The sequence below is a fragment of the Macrobrachium rosenbergii genome, chromosome 41, assembly GCF_040412425.1.
Source record: "Macrobrachium rosenbergii isolate ZJJX-2024 chromosome 41, ASM4041242v1, whole genome shotgun sequence".
NCBI lineage: Eukaryota > Metazoa > Arthropoda > Malacostraca > Decapoda > Palaemonidae > Macrobrachium > Macrobrachium rosenbergii.
Window position 1 is genome coordinate 42,542,876 of NC_089781.1, and position 21,152 is coordinate 42,564,027.

Here is a 21,152-nt window from a genome sequence, read left to right on the forward strand (position 1 = left end):
CCTTAAATTCTAAAAATTGTGTTATTAGAAAATAACAAGAAATACATACTTCCTCATATGCACTAGGAAGGAGTTATCAAGGGTTAGGGAAGTATTCATGTTTTGAACTCGTATTTCCACAGTGGTCCTTTATCGTTGACTGCCGAGGGCTTTTACAGTTGGTACACTTAGTTTTCAGTGAGCTGACGACTCGGTTCGAAAGGAAAGTTTATCCTTTTCTACAACCTTTATTTTCATGCATATTTTTTCAATCATTCGCCTCTTGAATCCTTGTGTCAGTAAAGAATTGTTCTGATTTCAGTTAGTGATATTGAAGTAAATTGGGAAATACTTTATGGGAGTGTAAATCTATGGCAGCACAGTCTTGAACAATGGAAAATACCGTGAGCACGGCTTATTATTTTTTTATAATTCCTGCACCATCGCTTTACTTCATTAATTCAGACCTTCGTTAACTCAGAGGCCTTGGACAATTTCTTGCATACAGGCTGCAACTTCTGTCCTTCTCTGTACTCGTGTTCCAAGAAATTAGAGGAAAAGAATGTGAGCACAAGAGAGTTTCTTATAGTATTATTCTTTGCTTGACTTGGTATCAAGAGCAAAAAACAGTGGTTGTGCTAGGTGATTTAAATGTAAATTTGACTGAAATGAATAGCAAATTTGGCTGGTATGGAGTGTCTGTGGTGAATAACAATATAGTCTTGTGAAAATGTGTTCAAATAGGGGTTTCTTGTTTGGAAAATGTAATTTTTTGGGGATTGTTCAAGTACATTTGGGAATAAGAAAAGAATGAAGAAAAGAGGTTGCTAGGTTCCATAGAAGTGAAATTGTCATTAAGTTTGGCAAGAAGGAATTGTAAACAGGGAACCAAGTTTTGTGAAAAATGGGCCAGGGTTAAAGGCACTGAAGTTGAAAGAGTATAGGAGAAATTTGAAGATTGCAGGGCTGAAGTTTCTAAGTTTAGAGCAGATGATTGTGGGTAGAGGTGGATAAGACAAGGGCATAAAAGCAGTGAATGGTGGAAGACAAAAACAAAGTAGAAATGAAGATCGTGTGTAGTGTGGTTCAAGTGTAATGTTGATGTTATTGTCACCTTTTTATGTGATGATTTCTTTTTGTAATGTTTCTTTACCACCTTCTGTTATGCCTTTTATTCGTTGCCCATGTAAAGAAGTTTATTATTTTCGTTTCTGGCTTTGTTGTTATAGTAGCGTTTGAGTCCCAGGAGGCTTTAGAAAGACACAGTGCAGCTTTCTTACTTCATTAACACATTAATTAAAAATAACCCTGTACATATACAAGTGAGAGAGATATATATACAAGTTAAGTAGTATGATTACAAATCGAAGTGTGAATCAAAGTGTGACCCTTGCTTCTTCTCAACCCACAACTCGTGAGGCTACGACCTCCCTCCACTGAGGCTCTATTCTTCTGCTTCTCTCTGTCCTTCTCTGTTTTCCTGTCCTTCTCTGTCCTCTTCCTTCTCTTTTGAAGGTTTTTTCTTAAAGGAAATGCCCATCCCACTATAGGCAGGCAACAGCTTCTGCCAAGCCCTTGGTAGAAGTCTAATTGGTTGAACTTATCTAGCGATGTCCTTCTAGGTGTAATTAGATGAATTAACCCCTTCTACGAAGGGGGTTCTTTTGACGTTACCGGAAGTCTTGTTTTCCGGCGAGATTGAACAGGTAAGCATCACAGGCAAGGCAGGTAAACATCCATGTTACGATTGCGGTTAGATTACTGGCACCCGTGTTTTGCTACGTAAACACGGCACAGTCATAACACTTCCTGTTTCGCTATTCTCTCTCTCTCTCTCTCTCTCTCTCTCTCTCTCTCTCTCTCTCTCTCTCTCTCTCTCTCTCTCTCTGTTCGTTTTATTCCAATCTCTCTCTCTCTTACTCTCTCTATGTCTCGTTTCTCTCTCTCTCTCTATATATATATCACTGGTTCTCTTCTCATTTCTTTTTTTTCTCTCTTATATTTACATTATTCATATATCATTACATCAGTCAGTCACCTACCAGACATTGTCCTCAATGTTTAATTAAACATAAAATGGATACAGCAGTAACAACTAAACTTGCAATAAACATAATAATGGATGTAGAATCTACTGGTTACTTTTACCAGACACATATGTAATTCTAATAGCCACAATGCCCTCCTAACTTCTCGAATTCTTCACGCTTTTTTGGATTTGCTTGTAACTACGAAGCCATAACATCCAAACACAAGAAGTTGAAGAGACTGTGATTGCCGGTCGCGGGAGACGAACCCGTGTCACCTTAACCACAAGGAGGGCACGTTGCCGACCTGACCATGAGGAGGATAAAAGTCTATTACCTCTCGTACATACATATACCTGTCATTTTCAGATATATTTATTAGAGCTGGAATAGACCCATCCTCACCATCGTAGCCAAGTGGGCAATCGTTTTTATTGCTTTTTAGGCTGAAATATATATGTAGAATCTACTGGTCACTTTTACCAGACACATATGTAATTCTAATAGCCACAATGCCCTCTTAACTTCTCGAATTCTTCGTGCTTTTTTGGATGTGCTTGTAACTACGAAGCCATAACATCTAAACACAAGAAATTGAAGAGACTGTGATTGCCGGTCACGGGAGACGAACCCGCGTCACCTTAACCACAAGGAGGTCACGTTGCCAACCTGACCACGAGAAGGATAAAAGTCTATTACCTCTCGTACATACATATACCTGTCGTTTTCAGATATATTTATTAGAGCTGGAATAGACCCATCCTAAACATCGTAGCCAAGTGGGCAATCGTTTTTATTGCTTTTAGGCTGAAATATATATGTAGAATCTACTGGTCACTTTTAATTCAGACACATATGTAATTCTAATAGCCACAATGCCCTATTAGAATTACATATGTGTCTGATATATTTATTAGAGCTGGAATAGTCCTAAAAGTGACCAGTCGATTCTACATATATATTTTTACAGCCTAAAAATAGCCACAGTGCAAAAAATTACATATTGTCTGGTAAAAACGATTGCCCACTTGGTTTATGATAACCTATCATACCTAGGAACCTTCTTAATGCTTTCAACTTAGTGGGAGCTGGGTAATAAATTATTGCCTTGATTTTACCTGCTTGCATGCACAGTCCCTCTTCACTAATTACATGACCCAAGTATTCTAAGGATTTCATCAGGAATTGACATTTCTTTAATTTTATTTTTAGTCCTGCAATTCTTAATCTTTCTAGGACCATTTCTAATGTTCTGAGGTGACTTTCTAAGTCTTTGATAAAAACTATAACATCGTCCAAGTATACTGCAACATTTTCTGTATCATCTAGAATTTGTAACATTAATCTGACAAATGTTAATGGGGCTGATGTTAGTCCAAATGACATTACTTCAAACTGTAAATGTTCTTTATGTGTGCTGAAGGCTGTGAATTGTTTCGATTCCTTATCTAGAGGTACTTGCCAATATCCACTAAGCAATTCTAAGGATGAAAATACTTTGGCCCCTCCTAATTGAACTAACATATCTTGGATTACCGGCATCGGCATTCTATCTGGAACTGTGTTGGAATTTAACTTCCTGTAATCTATTACAAGTCACCAACTACCATCTTTCTTTGGAACAAGTATATAACAATGGTTGGGAATTATATGGAGATTTAGAAGGAATTACTACTCCATCTCTTTCATTTCCTCTATCAAATTGTCAACTATGAGTCTCTGGCTTATTGGTAATCTGTAATTAGGAATAAAAAATGGCTTGGCTCTATCATCTAACAAAATTCTATGTTGTAGAACTTTTGTTTTTCCTAGTTTATCTCCTTCTATAGTTATTACAAATCTGTATTTCTCTAATACCCGAATTAACTTGTGTCTATTTTCTGGAAAATTTGGTTTACTTCTAGATTTATTAGAGAGTTTTGGCCATTTATAGAGAAAAATGCTTTTTCTTCTACTGTTAGTAAAGGATTGTTAATAGGAATTCCTATGCAAAAGACAGTGCCTGCGTATAGTGTTAATATGTTATCTGAATAGTTTTGGACATAAACTTTGCAGTTATTACTATTCATGTGGACGAGAGAATGATCTATTCTGACAAAATCTGACAATTCTTCATTCAAAAATAGAACATCCTTATCCTTTACATCCTCTTTTGATCTCAATATATTTTTGTTAAACATTTTGGATACATAGTTACTGATCTGTTGAGTATAAATTGTACTTTATTATCATCAGCTGTGCTAACACAACATATTTCTTCTTCTTCTATGTCTGAAAAATAGCAAAGTTCTGCATATTCAGTGGTTTTTTCTGTTACTTCTATTATACTATTTATGTCTGATTTATTTATTATATCTAAGAGTAATACTTCATTTAGTGTTTTCCCTTCAATTTCACAACTTATTAATACATTGCTATAGTTATAGGTATAGGCGTCTTGATTTTCGTTAGATTCAGTGTTTTGGTCATCACAATTATCTATATCTGAGTAATTATTTATATCCGAGTATATATCATCAGTATGTGCACATCTCAACAATTCTGTCTTCTGTATTTGTGGGAATTCCTCTTTTTTAGCTGTTTTTATTTTATCTTGCTTGTTCTGGTTACTTATCTGCTTTTCCTGTACGTCTGTCTCGCTTGTCGAAACTGTCTCAGACAAATGATCAGATTTGGGTGAAACTTTTCTTCGTCAAGTATTTTACGTAAAACATACGCTCGTCTGATTATCCTGTTTCAGGCTAATCTTTCCTTCACTAATATCTAATATTTTGCCGCATCTTCTCATTAAATTAAATGAGAACAATACTTGCGTGGGAAAAAATCTGTTTTCTAAAACTAGGAAACTTTTAATAAATTTATGTGACAAAATCTCTATTTCTAAGTTCACATTTCCCAGACTTTTAATCTGTTTCCCTGCTATTCCTTTTATTACTCTACTTTGAACCTGAATCTGAGTTTCTGCAATGCCTAAATATCTTGTTAAAGTGATTTTATCAATTATATTTACAGTACTACCTGTATCAATGAGTACAGTACATGTCTTCCCATTTATTGGAGTCTTTACAATAGGCAGATCCTTTCTGTTTACTTCTTTCCGCTTTCGTGGAAAATACTACTTCTTTGCTATGTAAATAGGAAAATGCGGATGAACCTTCATTTCCCATTGTAACTGTTTCTCCTTTTTCTCTTTCATCACCTTGACGCGATTTACTTTCTTTTCTCTGTAAAGGGGTTAATTGTCACTGACTGGAAGATTTATTTATATTTGGGCTACTGTTACTTATCTCTATAAACTCTCTATTGGCTTCCTTATTATTGAACCAACAGTTTTTAGTTAAATGCCCGATCTTTTTGCAAACTGCACAGATTCTAGGCTTTCTGCATTCATTAGTGGAATGATTGGTATACCCGCAGTTTTCACGTTATTTTTTTATCTAGCTTCTTGAGCTGAATTATTCTCTGGTTTTGAATTGTTTATGTTTGAATATTGACCATTATGATATCTTATGGGTGGACCAAAGAATGGTCCTTTCCTCGATTGATTCTGTCTTCCTTTCTGGTTTGGATTCCACTTGTTCCTAGTACTTTGTGCATATTTCCTTTGAAAGGAATTTTGTCTATTCCCTACTTGTCTGGAATTATCATTATACTTGTTATTTCTTTTATATTAATCATGGTTATTTCTGCCTTTCCTTTCATTTTGTTTCTGTTACCCCTACAAATTCCTTAGAAAACTCTATCTCTTTCTTCTGGATTTCTTTCCTCATTGATATTAAAGCTGTAAGGCTATCACTTTTAGGATCAATTTTAAGTTTCTTAGAAGCCTTCTTTTCTTTTTCTCCAAGATTCGTCATACATCGTTCCAAATGACAAGTAATTCAAAACATATCTCAAACTGACTAAATCATTTTCTTCATCACCAAAAGCATTCTTATTTCCTATGGTGATGTTTGTTTTTCTTAAGTCCTCTATTACCTTGTGTATTGATTCTTCAACATCTGTGTGAAGATTTGCTATGGATTCTCCATCATAATGCTGGGTAAGGAATCTATTAATATTATATAAGGCATCACTTTGACTCACTGGTTTCCAAACTGATAAACAAATTCTTCTAAATTCAGTGCATGTGGTTATGTTGCTGAATCTAACTGAATTCAAAGTTCTGTGTGCATCACCACTTTCTGAACTAAGGAGAAGCAAGGTTTCGTTAATTTTAGCTCTTTCATTTGTTATTCCCCCTGTTGATATGCAACTGTCTGCATCAGCTAGCCACTGGTTCACAGAATATGATTCTAGCCTATTTTTGTTAGGATTTGAACTTTCAACTCTTCCACAGAATCGTGTGGCTTGCATAATGATCGCTGCTTGTGCCATTGTTCTAAATTGAAATGTGTTATTATTATTATTATTATTATTATTATTATTATTATTATTATTATTATTATTATTTTTATTATTATTATTATTATTATTATTACTGCTACTTGTGTTAGTACTTCCTTGAGTTAGTGATATTCGTGAACTTGGCACTGGAGTTCGACTTTGCCTAACTGTTGTTGGTCTTAAATGGTAATGTCTATTTCTAATTGCATTCCTGAATGCGTCAAACGAATCCTGCATTACAATGGTATTCTAAAAATCATAAGAAAATTTATACCCAAATCACATTATTCAAAAATATTTCATTAAAAGAATGTTATGCTATTAAAGATTCCTATCTATCAAACCTCAAAAGAAATAACAAGATAAAAATTTTTGAGAGAGAATTATAAACGTTATATACCTTCTGAGAGAGATGAGACAATCATGAAAGTCTTATACCCTCTGAGAGAGATAATTTCAAAATACACTCACTGAGAGAGAGAATTAAAATAACTTTCCAATCACGACTTACTTAGTTCAGTTGTTTGTTCAGTCTTAACTGTCATTCTTCACTTTTCCTTTTTGCGATCAACACAAAGGTGTTGTTTTCGTTCGTTGTAGACTCGTTGTATCCTGCTGGTCTTGAATAAAATAGTTTTTTTCATGCGTCGCTGACCTTCAGGGATTCTTCTGCTTCTTAGAATTCACAGTAATGTTGATTTTTAATGAGAATGTTTTGTTGTATGATGCTAATTGTACGTTCGTTGATTCATCCTTCACACTGCACTGTTATTTATGTCTTCTGCAGATTCCATTATAGCTGACACCATTTTGTAATGTTGATGTTATTGTCACCTTTTTATGTGATGATTTCTTTTTGTAATGTTTCTTTACCACCTTCTTTTATCGATGCTTTATCATTTCTGGCTTTGTTGTTATAGTAGCGTTTGAGTCCCAGGAGGCTTTATAAAGACACAGTGCAGCTTTCTTACTTCATTAACACACTAATTAAAAATAACCCTGTACTTATACAAGTGAGAGAGATATATATACAAGTTAAGTAGTATGAATACAAATCGAAGTGTGAATCAAAGTGTGAGCCTTGCCTCTTCTCAACCCACAACTCGTGAGGCTATGACCTCCCTCCACTGAGACTCTATTCTTCTTCTGCGTCTCTCTATCCTTCTCTGTCCTCTTCCTTCTCATTTGAAGGTTTTCTTTCTTAAAGGAAATGCCCATCCCACTATAGGCAGGCAACAGCTTCTGTCCAGCCCTTGGTAGAAGTCTAATTGGTTGAACTTATCTAGCGACGTCCTTCTGGGTGTAATTAGATGAATTAACCTCTCCTACGAAGGAGGTTCTTTTGACGTTACCAGAAGTCTTGTTTTCCGGCGAGATTGGACTCTCTCTCTCTCTCTCTCTCTCTCTCTCTCTCTCTCTCTCTCTCTCTCTCTCTCTCTATATATATATATATATATATATATATATATATATATATATATATATATATATATATATATATATATATATATATATATATATCACTGGTTCTCTTCTCATATATCATTACACAAGGATTAAAGAAGGTATTCAAGAAACATATTACAAGAATACGAATAGTGTGGTCAAAGAAAAATTGAATGCAAAAGGATGAGTATGCTGGAAATTTAGGGGTAAATCCGAGAAAATTATTATAGAGAAATAGAAATTGTCCTTTTGTGGTACAATGTGTAGAGAAAAGTTAAGGAGCAAATGCATTTTACGATAAAATATGCAGTTGTACCTTGGTAGAGTGAGCATGGACGTGAAGCATAGAAAAAAGAGAGATCTAAATGACGAAATAGTGGAAAAGGTTTGTTTAAATTTGGAGTTCCATGTGAAAACTAAGGTAATTAAGAGGTTGAGAACTGGAAACGTTTGCACCAGGAGTTTATGGAATTACAAGTGAGATGTTGTTTTGTAGAAGGTGAAGGCATGATTCAGTTACTGGATTACAAGTGAGATGTTGTGTTATAGAAGGTGAAGGCATGATTCAGTTACTGGCCAAGGTATGTGTGGATAACGAAAAGACCTTAAAAGACAGAAGTGATAGAGGTGACTGCAAGAAATATAGGAGGGAGCACGCTATTGCCTAGTATGCTGGAGAAGGTGTGTACTAAGATGATGATACAGAGAGAAGACTGGTGACAGAGGAGGATTGGTAAGGGATTTAGGCAAGGACGCAGGTCTGGACCAATTGATATAGAACAGTTGTGCGAAAAGTTTGAGAGTAAATGGAAAAAGATGGATGTGGAATGCTTGGACCTCTGTAATGCTTATGATCAAATTAAATGTGATGTTTATTGAGGACGTCAGGTGTGAAGGGTAATTTGTAAAGCAGTTAAACAGGTGTTATGATTCAAGCAAACCATCTTTTTTAACATGTAGATGAACGTGACTGGTTTGGTGTGAACTTAATTCTGAGATGCGGCTGTTTAGCATCCTAATGAATGGATGGAGTGGGTTAATGTAGGTAAAAGATTGGATCATTGTTTAGAGACGGTACAGTCATGTAGAGGAATGGAGGATCATAGGCTGTAGAAAAGAGAGTATAATTCAGAAGTGTTAGGAGGGGAGAGGGAGGAGGGGAGAACATTGATTTGGTTGGATAGGTGGTGTGAAAGAGATGTTTGAAAGGAAGGATCTTCATTTCCAGGAAGTATGATATTGTGTGCTAGACAGCAGTGAGTGGTGCTGCTTGTGCAAGAATTTTGATGTACTACTGACTAGTTATTTGTATAGATGTGTGATGCAGATGATGATGTGTAAGTTCTCTGCATAGGAACTCATCCATGATTCAGCAGTTAAAGGATGTTGGTGGCAATGAAAAATGTTTTGATATTCTGCAGGGCCATGTCTGTTAAGGGAAATATGGTTATATAGATATATTATATATATATATATATATATATATATATATATATATATATATATATATATATATATATATATATATATATATATATATACACATATAATATAAAACTGTTTCTGATAACTGAGAAGCGAACCCGAGTTACCTTAATCACAAGGAGGTCACGTTCCCTTGGATCCAGAAATAAAATGAGTTACTGGTTATTGAGACATTCATGCCATTAACTGTTGTCTTGTGATGAACCACTTATGCAGAATAAAACACAGATATATATACATTAGTAACTGAGAGAGGCTCCAGAAATGAAGTTACTTTTCAGCAGATTCATGCATTAAAACCCCTTACACAGAATAAAACACAGAATTAGTTGCTTTTCAGCAGAGCATTAAAACCCCCTACACAGATCGCACATTATCCCCTTATCTTGCACACAATGGGTTCTTGGATAATAAGGTCTTCCATTTCAGTATCTCTTCCGCTCCATCTGTCCAGCTCTTTCTTGGTCTTCCTCTCCTCGTCACCACTAAGTTCTCTGAGTTATACTTTTCACTAACTTATCTTCCTCCACTCTTTCCACATGACCATAAAATTTCAAAACATTCCAGTCCATGCTGTCATCTACGCTAATCTTGATAAATATTATTTGAACATCCACATATCTTACGTTATCAGTTCTTCTTGTACCACATATATTTTACAAACAGTTCATATCAATAGTATCACTTTTTGTTATTCACTTTCCACTTCACACTTCAGAGCCACAGAGCGTTGTCTCAAAAATCCCTTATTACACTCCAAACTTAGTTTCCATAAACACCCCAAATCTCATTCAAGTCTTTTTTCACGCGCATGCGAGTACACTGCTGCCTTCCTTGATTCATCTGTTCTGTGACCCATTTCTTCTTCTTATGCCAGATATCCTGGCAATGCTGTGACCCATAATTCTTATATCACGTTTCCACGTAAGAACTCTGCATTTCACTGAGACTTACCCTACGTATACTATGGTCAGCCACCTAGTGGACGCTCCCTCACCGCTTTCGTGCAGAATATAATTTTGTTTGTATCCTATCGTATCAATGCCTTGGGGCCTATCCATTCTTACCTTCTTCGGGAGTCGCGTCCGAAGCCATTTCAGCTTTAAATTAACCCATTCAACTCGAACATCATCTTTTGTGTTAGTCTCTCATCTGTTATTTATATTCACCAGCTATGAATATTTTTTCATATAAAATCAACCAGTCAACTTTCAGTAGCCCACGACAATCTTCACTACTCGTTGTCACATGGGTGGGCACATATCAACTTACTTGAAAAGTGTAGCAATGGCTGTTCAAATTCAGTGTTTGCAAGACTTAGTTTTCCCTTATTCTGTAGAGATAATGAACGTTTTTTATAAGTGTTTGTGACAAAAACATTTAGGAATGTATTTGTTTAAGACCATATGCGAGTGTTACGATCTTATATATTTAGCGGTTATTAGTTTAATGTTTTGTAAATCGGCCTTACTCTTTTTCTCGTGTTCAGTCACAGTATACTCGTACATGCAGACTATGCTTAGCTTGAGTCCTGGAAGGCTTATTTTTTAATTAACTGTGATTATCAGTTTGTGTGCTGTGACGTAAAGGAGTTAATATCAGTGAGAGTGAACGTTGTCTACGTTTGAGCAGAAAAATATGTAGTATTATGCAAACTAAGTAACATACCCTTTTAGGGTAGAATGAGCTGAGATATATTTTTTTTTATTAAATAATAGTCTACGAGACTAACAGCTTAATATACATGATAAACATTCACAAAATTGACAAATAAAAAGTCAGGGTTTATTAATGAGATTGCGTTGTGATAGAATGCATAAATGTTTTTACGTAAAGCCTTGCTACGAATTCGCGAGTTCCTGAGAATGTTAATTGTTCTTTTGAGCATCAGATGGAAAGGAGGAGTGAGTGTACTGAGTAACTGGCGGTGCAGCATCAGGGTCATCGTGCCGTCTAGTGTTAGGATCTCACAAAAGTTCTCTCGCCTATTGCGTTGCAAGGGTCTGCTTTCTCTACTTGAATATACATACATGCTGTGAGTGTTGGAATAAATAACATCATGTCACTGACACACCGAATGTATCATTTAGAGTTAGGAGGAAAGTATGGAAAGAAAACTTCAAGCTTGCTCGGCCGTCACTCACGATTCTGTGCCATTTCATTGTTTGCTCTTGTCCACGTGTTGTTAGCAATTGCACTTTAAAATAATGAAAAAATGAACCACATCATCAACTTATCGTCCATGTGGTATCGGTTTCCTTAGCATTTGTGTCCGGTTGATGAGGTTGACTAACAAGGTTCTGTACAGTTCACGTACTGATAATAGCGACAGGTGTTCACAGGTTGTTGAGCTCGAGATTTCGTGGGGCCACGATATCAGCCGTTATCTCTTGTGACACGCCTACATGACTCCCATAAACACAACAGTTTCTCTTCTTATGAAGAATGTTCACTGCACTGGGTAAATACCCTGTATATGAACAGGGACTGTATATTTCGTTAAAAACCTCACCAAGTGTTTAAAAGTATGTAACTTTCAGTATTCTCTCATAAGGAATCTAGTCTAATCACACTTTTGTTAGTCTGTAATGGAAGAGGCAATGGAACTTCTTGATATTGTCTGCAAAATTAGGAAAAAAACCACAACTGTATATATACATCGTATATGTACATATATATTATATATGTATGTATATATATACACATAGTACAGTATACATATATATATATATATACATATATATACTGTATATATATACACATAGTACAGTATATATATATATATATATATATATATATATATATATATATATATATATATATATATATATATATATATATTGTGTATATATATACACATAGTATATATATATATATATATATATATATATATATATATATATATATATATATATGTGTGTGTGTGTGTTTTTTGTTTGTGTCTGTGTGTATAAGTATGTTTATCATATATATACATATAACAATTAGTGTACAAAAGTGCGATAAGTAACTCCACAAGGTCGAAATCACATTTACTAAGGATATTAGTAAGACATGAGGTAAATAACATATACGCAGGTACATAGTGTAGCAGCTTTATTTTTTTTATCGTCAGCTATTTATTTACTCAAAAAGAAAACTTGTAAGCGATGTATCTTGATGTTGTGTTCCATCATGAGATTGTAAGTTATTTTTTCGTCCATTACATTAGGTTTCATTAGAAACACTTGGCCAGAATTTTCAAGTGTCAACTATGCCGGTCCTGCAGTTTCTTCATCCGTATTTTCCTCTGCAGATGACCAGGGGAGGTCTTCCACTTAATATCGATTATGTTCTTGATATCTTCCACACCTTCCTTCATATCAGCATATCTCTCGATGCCAACTTTTTTGCTGTTTGGTTGATTTTCTATGCATATCCGTCAATCACTAACGAGCCTTTAAAATAATGGACTACTTCACCTTTTCTGGATTCTTACTCACCCATCGCTCTTTTGATGGAAGTTTTTACATGAGCAGTGGTAAACTCTTACCAGCAGTCTGTATTATACAGTATGTTAGGATCTGCATCAGTAAGTACACACATAATCTCGAAAGTTTAATGAAATCCTGGTCATTTGAATTAAACATAATGGATCCACTTTGTAAATAGTACTGACAAGACCCATGTCTTGGGCTTCTGATGCCAGAACTTGGGAAAATTGGTCACAGTTTTTGTTTTGAGAACACAAAGATTCTTGTATGTGATAAACATTCAAGGCCTTGTCTTATCACCTTTACATTGCCACAGTCCATCAGTGTTAATCTATCCTTCCACATTTTATTGCATGGCAACTCATATATACTTTGGTGCATATAGATTCTGCTGGGCATCCTTTCTCAAAACATACGCATTTTATCACAATTAAACACTTGCTCATGGGTACCCTACATCTTCAGTTATTTTCTTAAACTATGCTTGCGGCATGGCAGAAGCTTTCTCGTCAGCAGATGTAGCCACTCCGTAACATATACTGTATATTCATTAGATTGTACCAATTTTTGAACATAGGTAACCATCCTTAGATGGCTGTGACGGCCATGGCTTTCCGGACTGGTAACCATCCTTAGATGGCTGTGACGGTCATGGCTTTCCGGACTGTCGATGTTTTCCTTTAGTCCCCATATAGAATTAAAGGCTTAAGGCCTTATGTTTTATTGCATTGCCATCAGTGGGCAGCCTTTTCCCAGTCATACATGTAGTGCCTTTTCCACCCTCATTAAATCCTTATTACTCCTAGTTTTGCAGCATGATCTATACAAACAATTAATCTCAGTAGCTTCAACCTTTTTCTTTCCTTTGCACTCACCATCCAAACTCCATGTACATAATAGAAGTTTGACTCAACAACACCTGCATTCATTCCAATTTTGTGGTCTATAGACACTATCTTCTAGGCAAAATCTTTTTCATAGGTCGCTACCCCTTGCTTGCCTTATCTGTGACTCATCTTTTCTCTCAGTATACTGTGTATCGCCACCATATATTCATAAATTACCTTTACTTCATATATTTGAGCTGGTCAACTGCTTCCATTTGTGTTCATACCCTCACTTAACCTTCAGTTTTCTCATCTTGTGAATGATTTGAAATTCCCCAATTTATCTCTCCAGTTTCCCTTTATTATATGTAGGATGTTGTGGTCTAATGGTCAAGATTCTTGTACTGTATAATATATATTTTTACTTTCTTATTAAAATACCTTTTTCCCTTTGAGATGATGGCTTAAAAGAGAGAAAGTTGTTAGCCTCCAGAACCTCTTATATCTGGTTACAACCCAAAAGACTTGACTGATTTCCAGGTAGCCTACAACCTGTCTAAGGTTTTACATATTACCTGAGATTCCAATCACTGGCGATACAAGACTCTTGACCACTAGACCACAACATCCTGTATATAATAAAGAGAAACTGGAGAGATAAATGGGGGAATTTCAAATCATTCACAAGATGAGAAAATTGAAGGTTAAGTGAGGGTATGAACACAAATGGAAGCAGTTGACCAGCTCAAGTATTTGAAGTAAAGGTAATTTATGAATATATGGTGGCGATACACAGTATACTGAGAGAATAGATGAGTCACAGACAAGGCAAGCAAGGGGTAGCGACCTATGACAAAGATTTTGCCTAGAAGATAGTGTCCTATATTATATGATAAAGATTTTGCCTAGAAGATAGTATATATATAATATATATATATATATCCCCTATAATACTCAAAGAGTCCAACTATCTTTGTGGGTATCCCTGAATGCCGAAATGACTCCGTGACCCCTTACACTTCAGTAAGGATGCTGCTAGCTGTAATCGACGTACACTGTCTTCAGTTGCCACCATTGGCTCTAGAAAGCTAAATTTCTATATTTTAATCAAATATACTTTTCAACTTTATTTTACAAACTTTCAGTGTTAACAACCTCCTCATCAAGTTAAAATTATCAACCAGGTGCTTTAAAAATCAATGAAAATACATTACGAATACAGTATACAGTAATAAACTACATTAATAAAATTAAACAGAAACAAATTCAGGAAAGAATTAAAGAAGATATAAAATGACGTGTTCATGTCATACAGCCTTGCAACCTCCACATTTTATTTAAAATTTGTGCTCATATCTTTGACTTAGGAGCACTACTGTCACTGATACTCTTACACTTTGATGGCCATTATTGTGACACTTATGATTCACCGCTGGACTGTAAGCATGCTGACAGCAAGAATGGTACAGACAGACTGGATGTGATCCATGAGACAGTCGCCAGATGTGGGCATTTGAACAAATAGAGATGAGTCATGTGCTATATGGTCAGATGCACTGTGTGGCCCAAAATTTTTCATTATATTACAGCGTTCGCTTGGTATTCGGGTAACTGGAAAACTTCTGGAATTTTCAGTTAGATATTTTTGTGGGACCTGCGGTTAACCAAGAAGAGTGAATCCACTGCTCTGGACCTTCAAGGAAATTATATGCAAAGGACAAGATGTGGAGAGGATAGTAGATGATAGCTTAGTAAAATTATTATAATCTAGAAGAGTTTGGAGGACAGAGGAGAAGACAACGAAGAATATGATGAATAAAAACAAGTAGAAAAGGTATTGGATCCAGTGACTGTCCAGGAAACAATTGTGTGTGGATGACAGAGTTCAGTGGCATAGCATATAGTGGAGTTTGTCATGCACTTATGGTCTTTCCTTGTGTTTTGCAAAGCACCCAATGCCTTGGAAGGTTTTGCTGAGTGGTTTGTCGTTGGTCCAGCACTTGAAAATGTGGCATTACTGACTTGCTTTTTTCTGGAACAATCCCTTTATTCCCTTTAAGCTTATTTGGGAAAAAAATCAAGCAAAATATTTAAATCAAGGTGCTTCGGTCTACATATTACTTTCATCAGAAACGTATTATTCGTTGCATGGTGGGTTAATGCAATTCATTCCTTTTATTGTGTGTATAGCAATTCCAGGTTTGCTACGTTTAGTGTATCCTTCATGTTTGAGGAAATTGAGAAGTTGAGTGGTAATTGTGACTAGTATTTAAATTTATTAAAGTCAACCACTGATCTCCCTGTTTCTAAATAACAGTACAAAAAGTTTGTGAAGTTGCAAAGGTGCATGGATAAGCTTACAAAGCAGGCTACCTTTGCATTTAGTGTTAATTTGCAAAACAGATACTATATAGCAATTGGTATTCACAAACACGATTTCCCAATGCCATGTTGACAAATCACTGCAGAGTAATCGAAGCTAAAAAGATGCATGATAAAGGATAGCATTTTCCTCTGCTTAATTCTCAAAAAAGAAAATACCATCTCTTTCATCAAGGAATTTACTCTCTGGAAGGTGTTGTGTTACTTTGATAACACAAATTGCTTTCTTTTAGTTTCTTGCAGAAGAGACTTACAAACTCAAAAAAATTTTGACATTAATAATCAGCAGTTTGAAAAGAAACTGGTACAGTAGTGAAATGCTAAAGTGAGAACATGTTCTGCCAATTCACTGTGGTCTGGATTGCTATAGAACAACTTGGGATACTGGTGACGCTTACTCATGAGAAGTGAAGGATATTATGATTGGCACCATTGGGCAAGGGCTGCTGGAATTGTCTAGGGCTTCCTTATTTTTGACCACTGCCAGGGTTAGGCCCTGACCTGTTACCCTTCCTGGCCAAGTTATTCTTGTTTTAATTATTTTTGTATGACGTCAGAATTGTACTGGCAGATTGTTTCCTTCAGCATGTGCAGAAGTAACATTCTGTGATAGTATTAAAATTATGTTTAATAGCTACAAAGAAAAATATAGAATGGTGCTACTTTGGAGTCACACAGCTGTACCCATATGCTCAGGGACATGCAACTGTGGGTGAGTCAAAGGTTATAACGCAAACAAGCTGTACTGCCCTTGGTAGTAGAAGTTATGTGGTTGTGAGTAAGCATATGGCTTATGATTGCTGTATTTAACAAAAATATAAGATTAAGCATCATACAAATTATGAAAGGAGGCTTTACCTCTGTAGCCATAAAATCTTATCATTATAATTTATATAACTTATGGCTGTATAGTAAGATAAAATTAGTTATGAAATGCCAGATACAAATGCTATGATAAATTGGCTGTTGTTGGGATGCACCGTGGATCTTGTATATCACTAAATCAGTGTTGTTAGTGGTTGGCATTTCAAACACCTGGCTTGAGCCAACACTTGTACCTCTCTCTCTCTCTCTCTCTCTCTCTCTCTCTCTCTCTCTCTACTCTGGATGATTTTATTTGAGAAATATGTGAATTTAATGCTTCACTTTGTTTGAATCAATATATAAAGTCTTTATGCCTTTTACACTATACTAAACTCACATTTTGTGTGGCACTGTTCACAAATGTTTGATTATCATAAGCATATATTGATCCATTATTTTCATGACACATTTAACCTGAATACGGCCGTTTTACAATTGGTAGCAGCATTTTCAGTCTAGAATATTCAGTGAGCACTGCAGTATGGTTTATTTTTCTCTGAGAGGAGAACGGCATATTGGATGTGGTGAGAAGGTGGTAGAACATAAGGACCTTAGTATCTAGGAAGTGTTGCTTAGAGCAGACACTGGATTTTTTATTGTTTTTTATTAACCATGAATCAGTCAGAAGTGATAACTGATACCCATGTATTCCCTTGTACTTTCTGTGTTGCTTCAACAACAGAGCAAAGTGAATCTAAAGATTTTCTCACATCCAGTCTTCTTGTTTTGGATGAAAATTTTAATAAAAGCTCTAAATTTTTTCATTCATTTATTGTATACCATACAGTATTAGGTAGAATTGTATACTTTATATTAATTTTTCCAATATTTGCTTTGTTTAATATGAAGTTATAAATTACTTAAAGCTGTAACATAAGACATAAAATAGATTATGGCATCCACTTAGATGCCACATTTTTTAATAACCTATGTTACCTTAAACCAGTAAAAACACAGTTTAGGTTTATGTATGGTAGCATAAAAGAGGTATGTTTCTTCTAATATATAATCACTGACTTATTAAAGGTGTTTTCTCCTTCATATATAATCTTATCACCAAAGATATACTCAGTATGTTTTATTATGTTAAGATAGATACGCAGTATATATTGAAAGTATGTTGGCATTGCAGTAGCCATGGGACTTGTAGGTCGAATATAAAATCCAGAGCTAGTGATCAAAAGGATCATCTCAAGTTTGCAACTTGAATATAACTGGGAGAAATGTTTAAATTGTCACTAGTTTTGTAGAATGGTATTGGTACAGTCAGGTTGTGATGTGTAGAATAGTACAGGGTGTTTCGAAATTAGAGCCCCCACCCCTCTACAGCATAAACTAAAATTGATATGGACAAAAACAAAAGTAATTCAGAACAGGTATTTATTTAAGTTTCTCTCTGAGTAATTAATATTTAGTGTGGCCTGCATCTGCCTGTACCACAGCCTGCATTCTTGAGGGGTATGATTTCAGCAAATCGCAAAAAAGCTGAGACTCAAACCCCATTTCCCTGAGCACTTCGGTCACCTCTCTTCGCAGGTCATCGAGGCTTGGTATGCCATCATAGTTCACTGTGCACACTTCAACACGATCCTTTAAGATACTACCAATGTTTTCGCACACATTAAGGTCAGGGGAGCTACCTGGAAATTCACTTGACGAGAAGAAATCGATACCACTGTTTCAAAGCAGCTGCTATGTCTGAAGAGCCTTGAAACATGGTGCCTTATCATGCAAAAATGTGGCTTCTTCAACAGATAACACATTTTCAGGGTCTTTGAGGAAAGGAAATACTCCACCAGTAAGCACAGTTTCTCTGAAGTATTTGCCATTCCATGACTGTCCTTTTTCTTTGATGATCCACATAAACTGTTTGGCTGTGAAACAGAGAAAAATTCCCAAACGTTCAGGAAATTTCACAACTTGGCGATAGCGCACGTCATCGCTGATGTCATCCAACTTTGCAGCCCAAATGATGTCATTTTTATGATTTGGCTTCCTGACTGTGTAAATGAAGAATTCATCTGATGCGGCAACGTGGAGAAAGTCAGCTTCATCCCAATCTTTAAGAAATGAACCACAAAACCATGCATGGTCTTCTCTCTGTTGCTGAGTGATGTTGGGCTTGTTGATAACATGAAATGGCTTGAGACCAGATTTTTTCAACTCACGATATACAGCACTATAACTTCTCTTCTTTCCCCTTTTTGTTTCTAGTTCAAGCGCCAATTTACATAAAGACTCTCTTGGTCTACCCACTGCCTCAGCTATGATGTCTTTTGACTCCTGAGAAAGGACTTCAGGCCTTCTAAGATTCTCACTTTTTTCGTGATGACAGTCATATCGATTTTTGTTCCAGTTTCTTTTAACAAAGGATTCATCTCTTTTAATGTATTTAGCTATCCAGGAATGTGAAATGAAGGATGTGCCAGCATCCCTGGCCTCTCTGAAGGTTATAGCCCAGATTCGGTCAATCCATCTGATTTCCTCCGAGTCGTTAGCCATGGCTGTATCTAACTCCGTCACTCAGTCTGAAAATACAAGAAATGTAAAATGAAAAATAGCTTTGTAGAAACTTGAAATAATGTACTTGGAGATAGGCTATAGCAGAAAACTTCATAACTTTCCATTTGTTCTGTGGAGGGGGGCCCCTCTAATTTCGAAACACCCGACAGTGATGAAAGAGATAATGTCTTAAGCTCTGTCAGTAATCAAAGTTGTGATTTCTTATGTGCCTCTGTTTGAGAGATTTTTCATTAAAGAGAACAATACTTTTGAGAAAATTATGAAAGAAGGCTCCATTTTGGGTGGGCAAAGTTTTGAGCACCAACTATTGTACAAGTAATTGCCATAGAAATTGTATTTATTTATTGTTTTTGTGAAGTTTTTCATTTGAGTGACATGTCTTCAGTTACGTTTCTTAACTTTTGGTATTTTCAGGAATTTTGAAATGGGAAGGCTCTCTGGGAAACAAAGAGATACCACGAGATAGTCCTCGTTCCATATTGAAACACTACTCTTCGGATTCTCGTCGCGCATCCTTTTCTGAGTCTGATCAACCAAGAGGTATTTTAAAGCCAGAGAGTCCATTACCCCCTCCTGTTGGATCTCCTGACCATGAAACCAAGGTACTCAGGGGAGTCTTGAAAAAAGACTCAAGCTTAGAGGATTCCAAGGAGATCAAGTCTATATTAAAACCAGAATCTGAATTCCTGGATCCAGATCATTCCTCAGATTCTTCCTCAGGTAAAGAATTAGCTGCATTACAGTGACTTGATTCCTTACATAGGAGAATCTAATATGAAAATTCTTGTTGAGGAGTAATAAATTCATGAGGTTTTTGTTATTCATTTAAGGGCTTACATTGATTATTCAGTTTTGAGCCTAGTAAGAATAATGTTATGTTATTGAGTTGTTTATCATTGTTTCAGACATGCAAAGATTCCTTAATTAGTTACTAAGTATGGCAAGATTTCTTATTGTACTGCAGTTTTGGCTTTTTTCCAGCCTGTTCTGGTTCTGAGATGTTAACATTGTGTGTGAATTCACACCTTGAGATAAAGCACTGTGCATTTTATAGTTAAAATGGAGTAAAAGTTGTTTAAATTGTGCAGTATGTTGACACTCATCATTGCAACACCATACAATCCTATTTCATTTAGCATTTCTGGCTTCAAATAGATTTAATGTAATTTGTGTATATAAATTTTTTTCAGTATTAAGCCATTCCCCTAACTGGGTTGTCTCCAGAGAAAAAAAAAAGCAGCACAGTGGTCACTCCTACACTTGTACTTTATGGATAAATCCACTGTTTAGAAAACATCCACAGCAGTGGTTTCTTCACATATCTATCCTGAAGGCTCATTAGCAGCATTTTGAAGCCCCTACACTGTGCCATTCACCTGTCTCTAGATCGCATTCTCACGCTTTATAGATATTAAGGCCTTCAGTTTCCAGTGCCTCTTTCACACCTTTTATCCAGCCCATTGATGGTCTTCCTCTCGCCGAATACTTAAATTATATGTTTTTTCCACCAGTTGTCTTCTATTCCGTCTTATGACCAAACTTTCTCAAAATAATTTAATCTTTCATCCTTTTAGGGTCTATTCTTTCTGAATTACCAAACTGTCTGAAAACAAATGCCTCCTACATTGCAATACTACAAAATCAGGCACTCTTATCAGTAACCTATCATCCTTTTCCATATGAACAAACCTCAGAACATCTTGCAATGCCATCTGTAACATACTGCACACAGTACTGTTCCATCCCATATTGGTTGTGTC

At 35.8% G+C, this 21,152-nt stretch overlaps 1 protein-coding gene across 15 annotated transcripts in view; it reads left to right on the plus strand.

The window, feature by feature from the left end:
- The window catches only part of LOC136826829 (uncharacterized), a 1,026,023-nt gene that overhangs the window by 990,641 nt on the left and 14,230 nt on the right, over positions 1 to 21,152 (plus strand). For all 15 annotated transcript variants that reach the window (XM_067084297.1, XM_067084294.1, XM_067084301.1 and 12 more), the window contains one exon: positions 19,807 to 20,112. In XM_067084297.1, the coding sequence (XP_066940398.1) occupies positions 19,807 to 20,112 (306 nt within the window). The remainder of the gene's footprint in view (positions 1 to 19,806; positions 20,113 to 21,152) is intronic.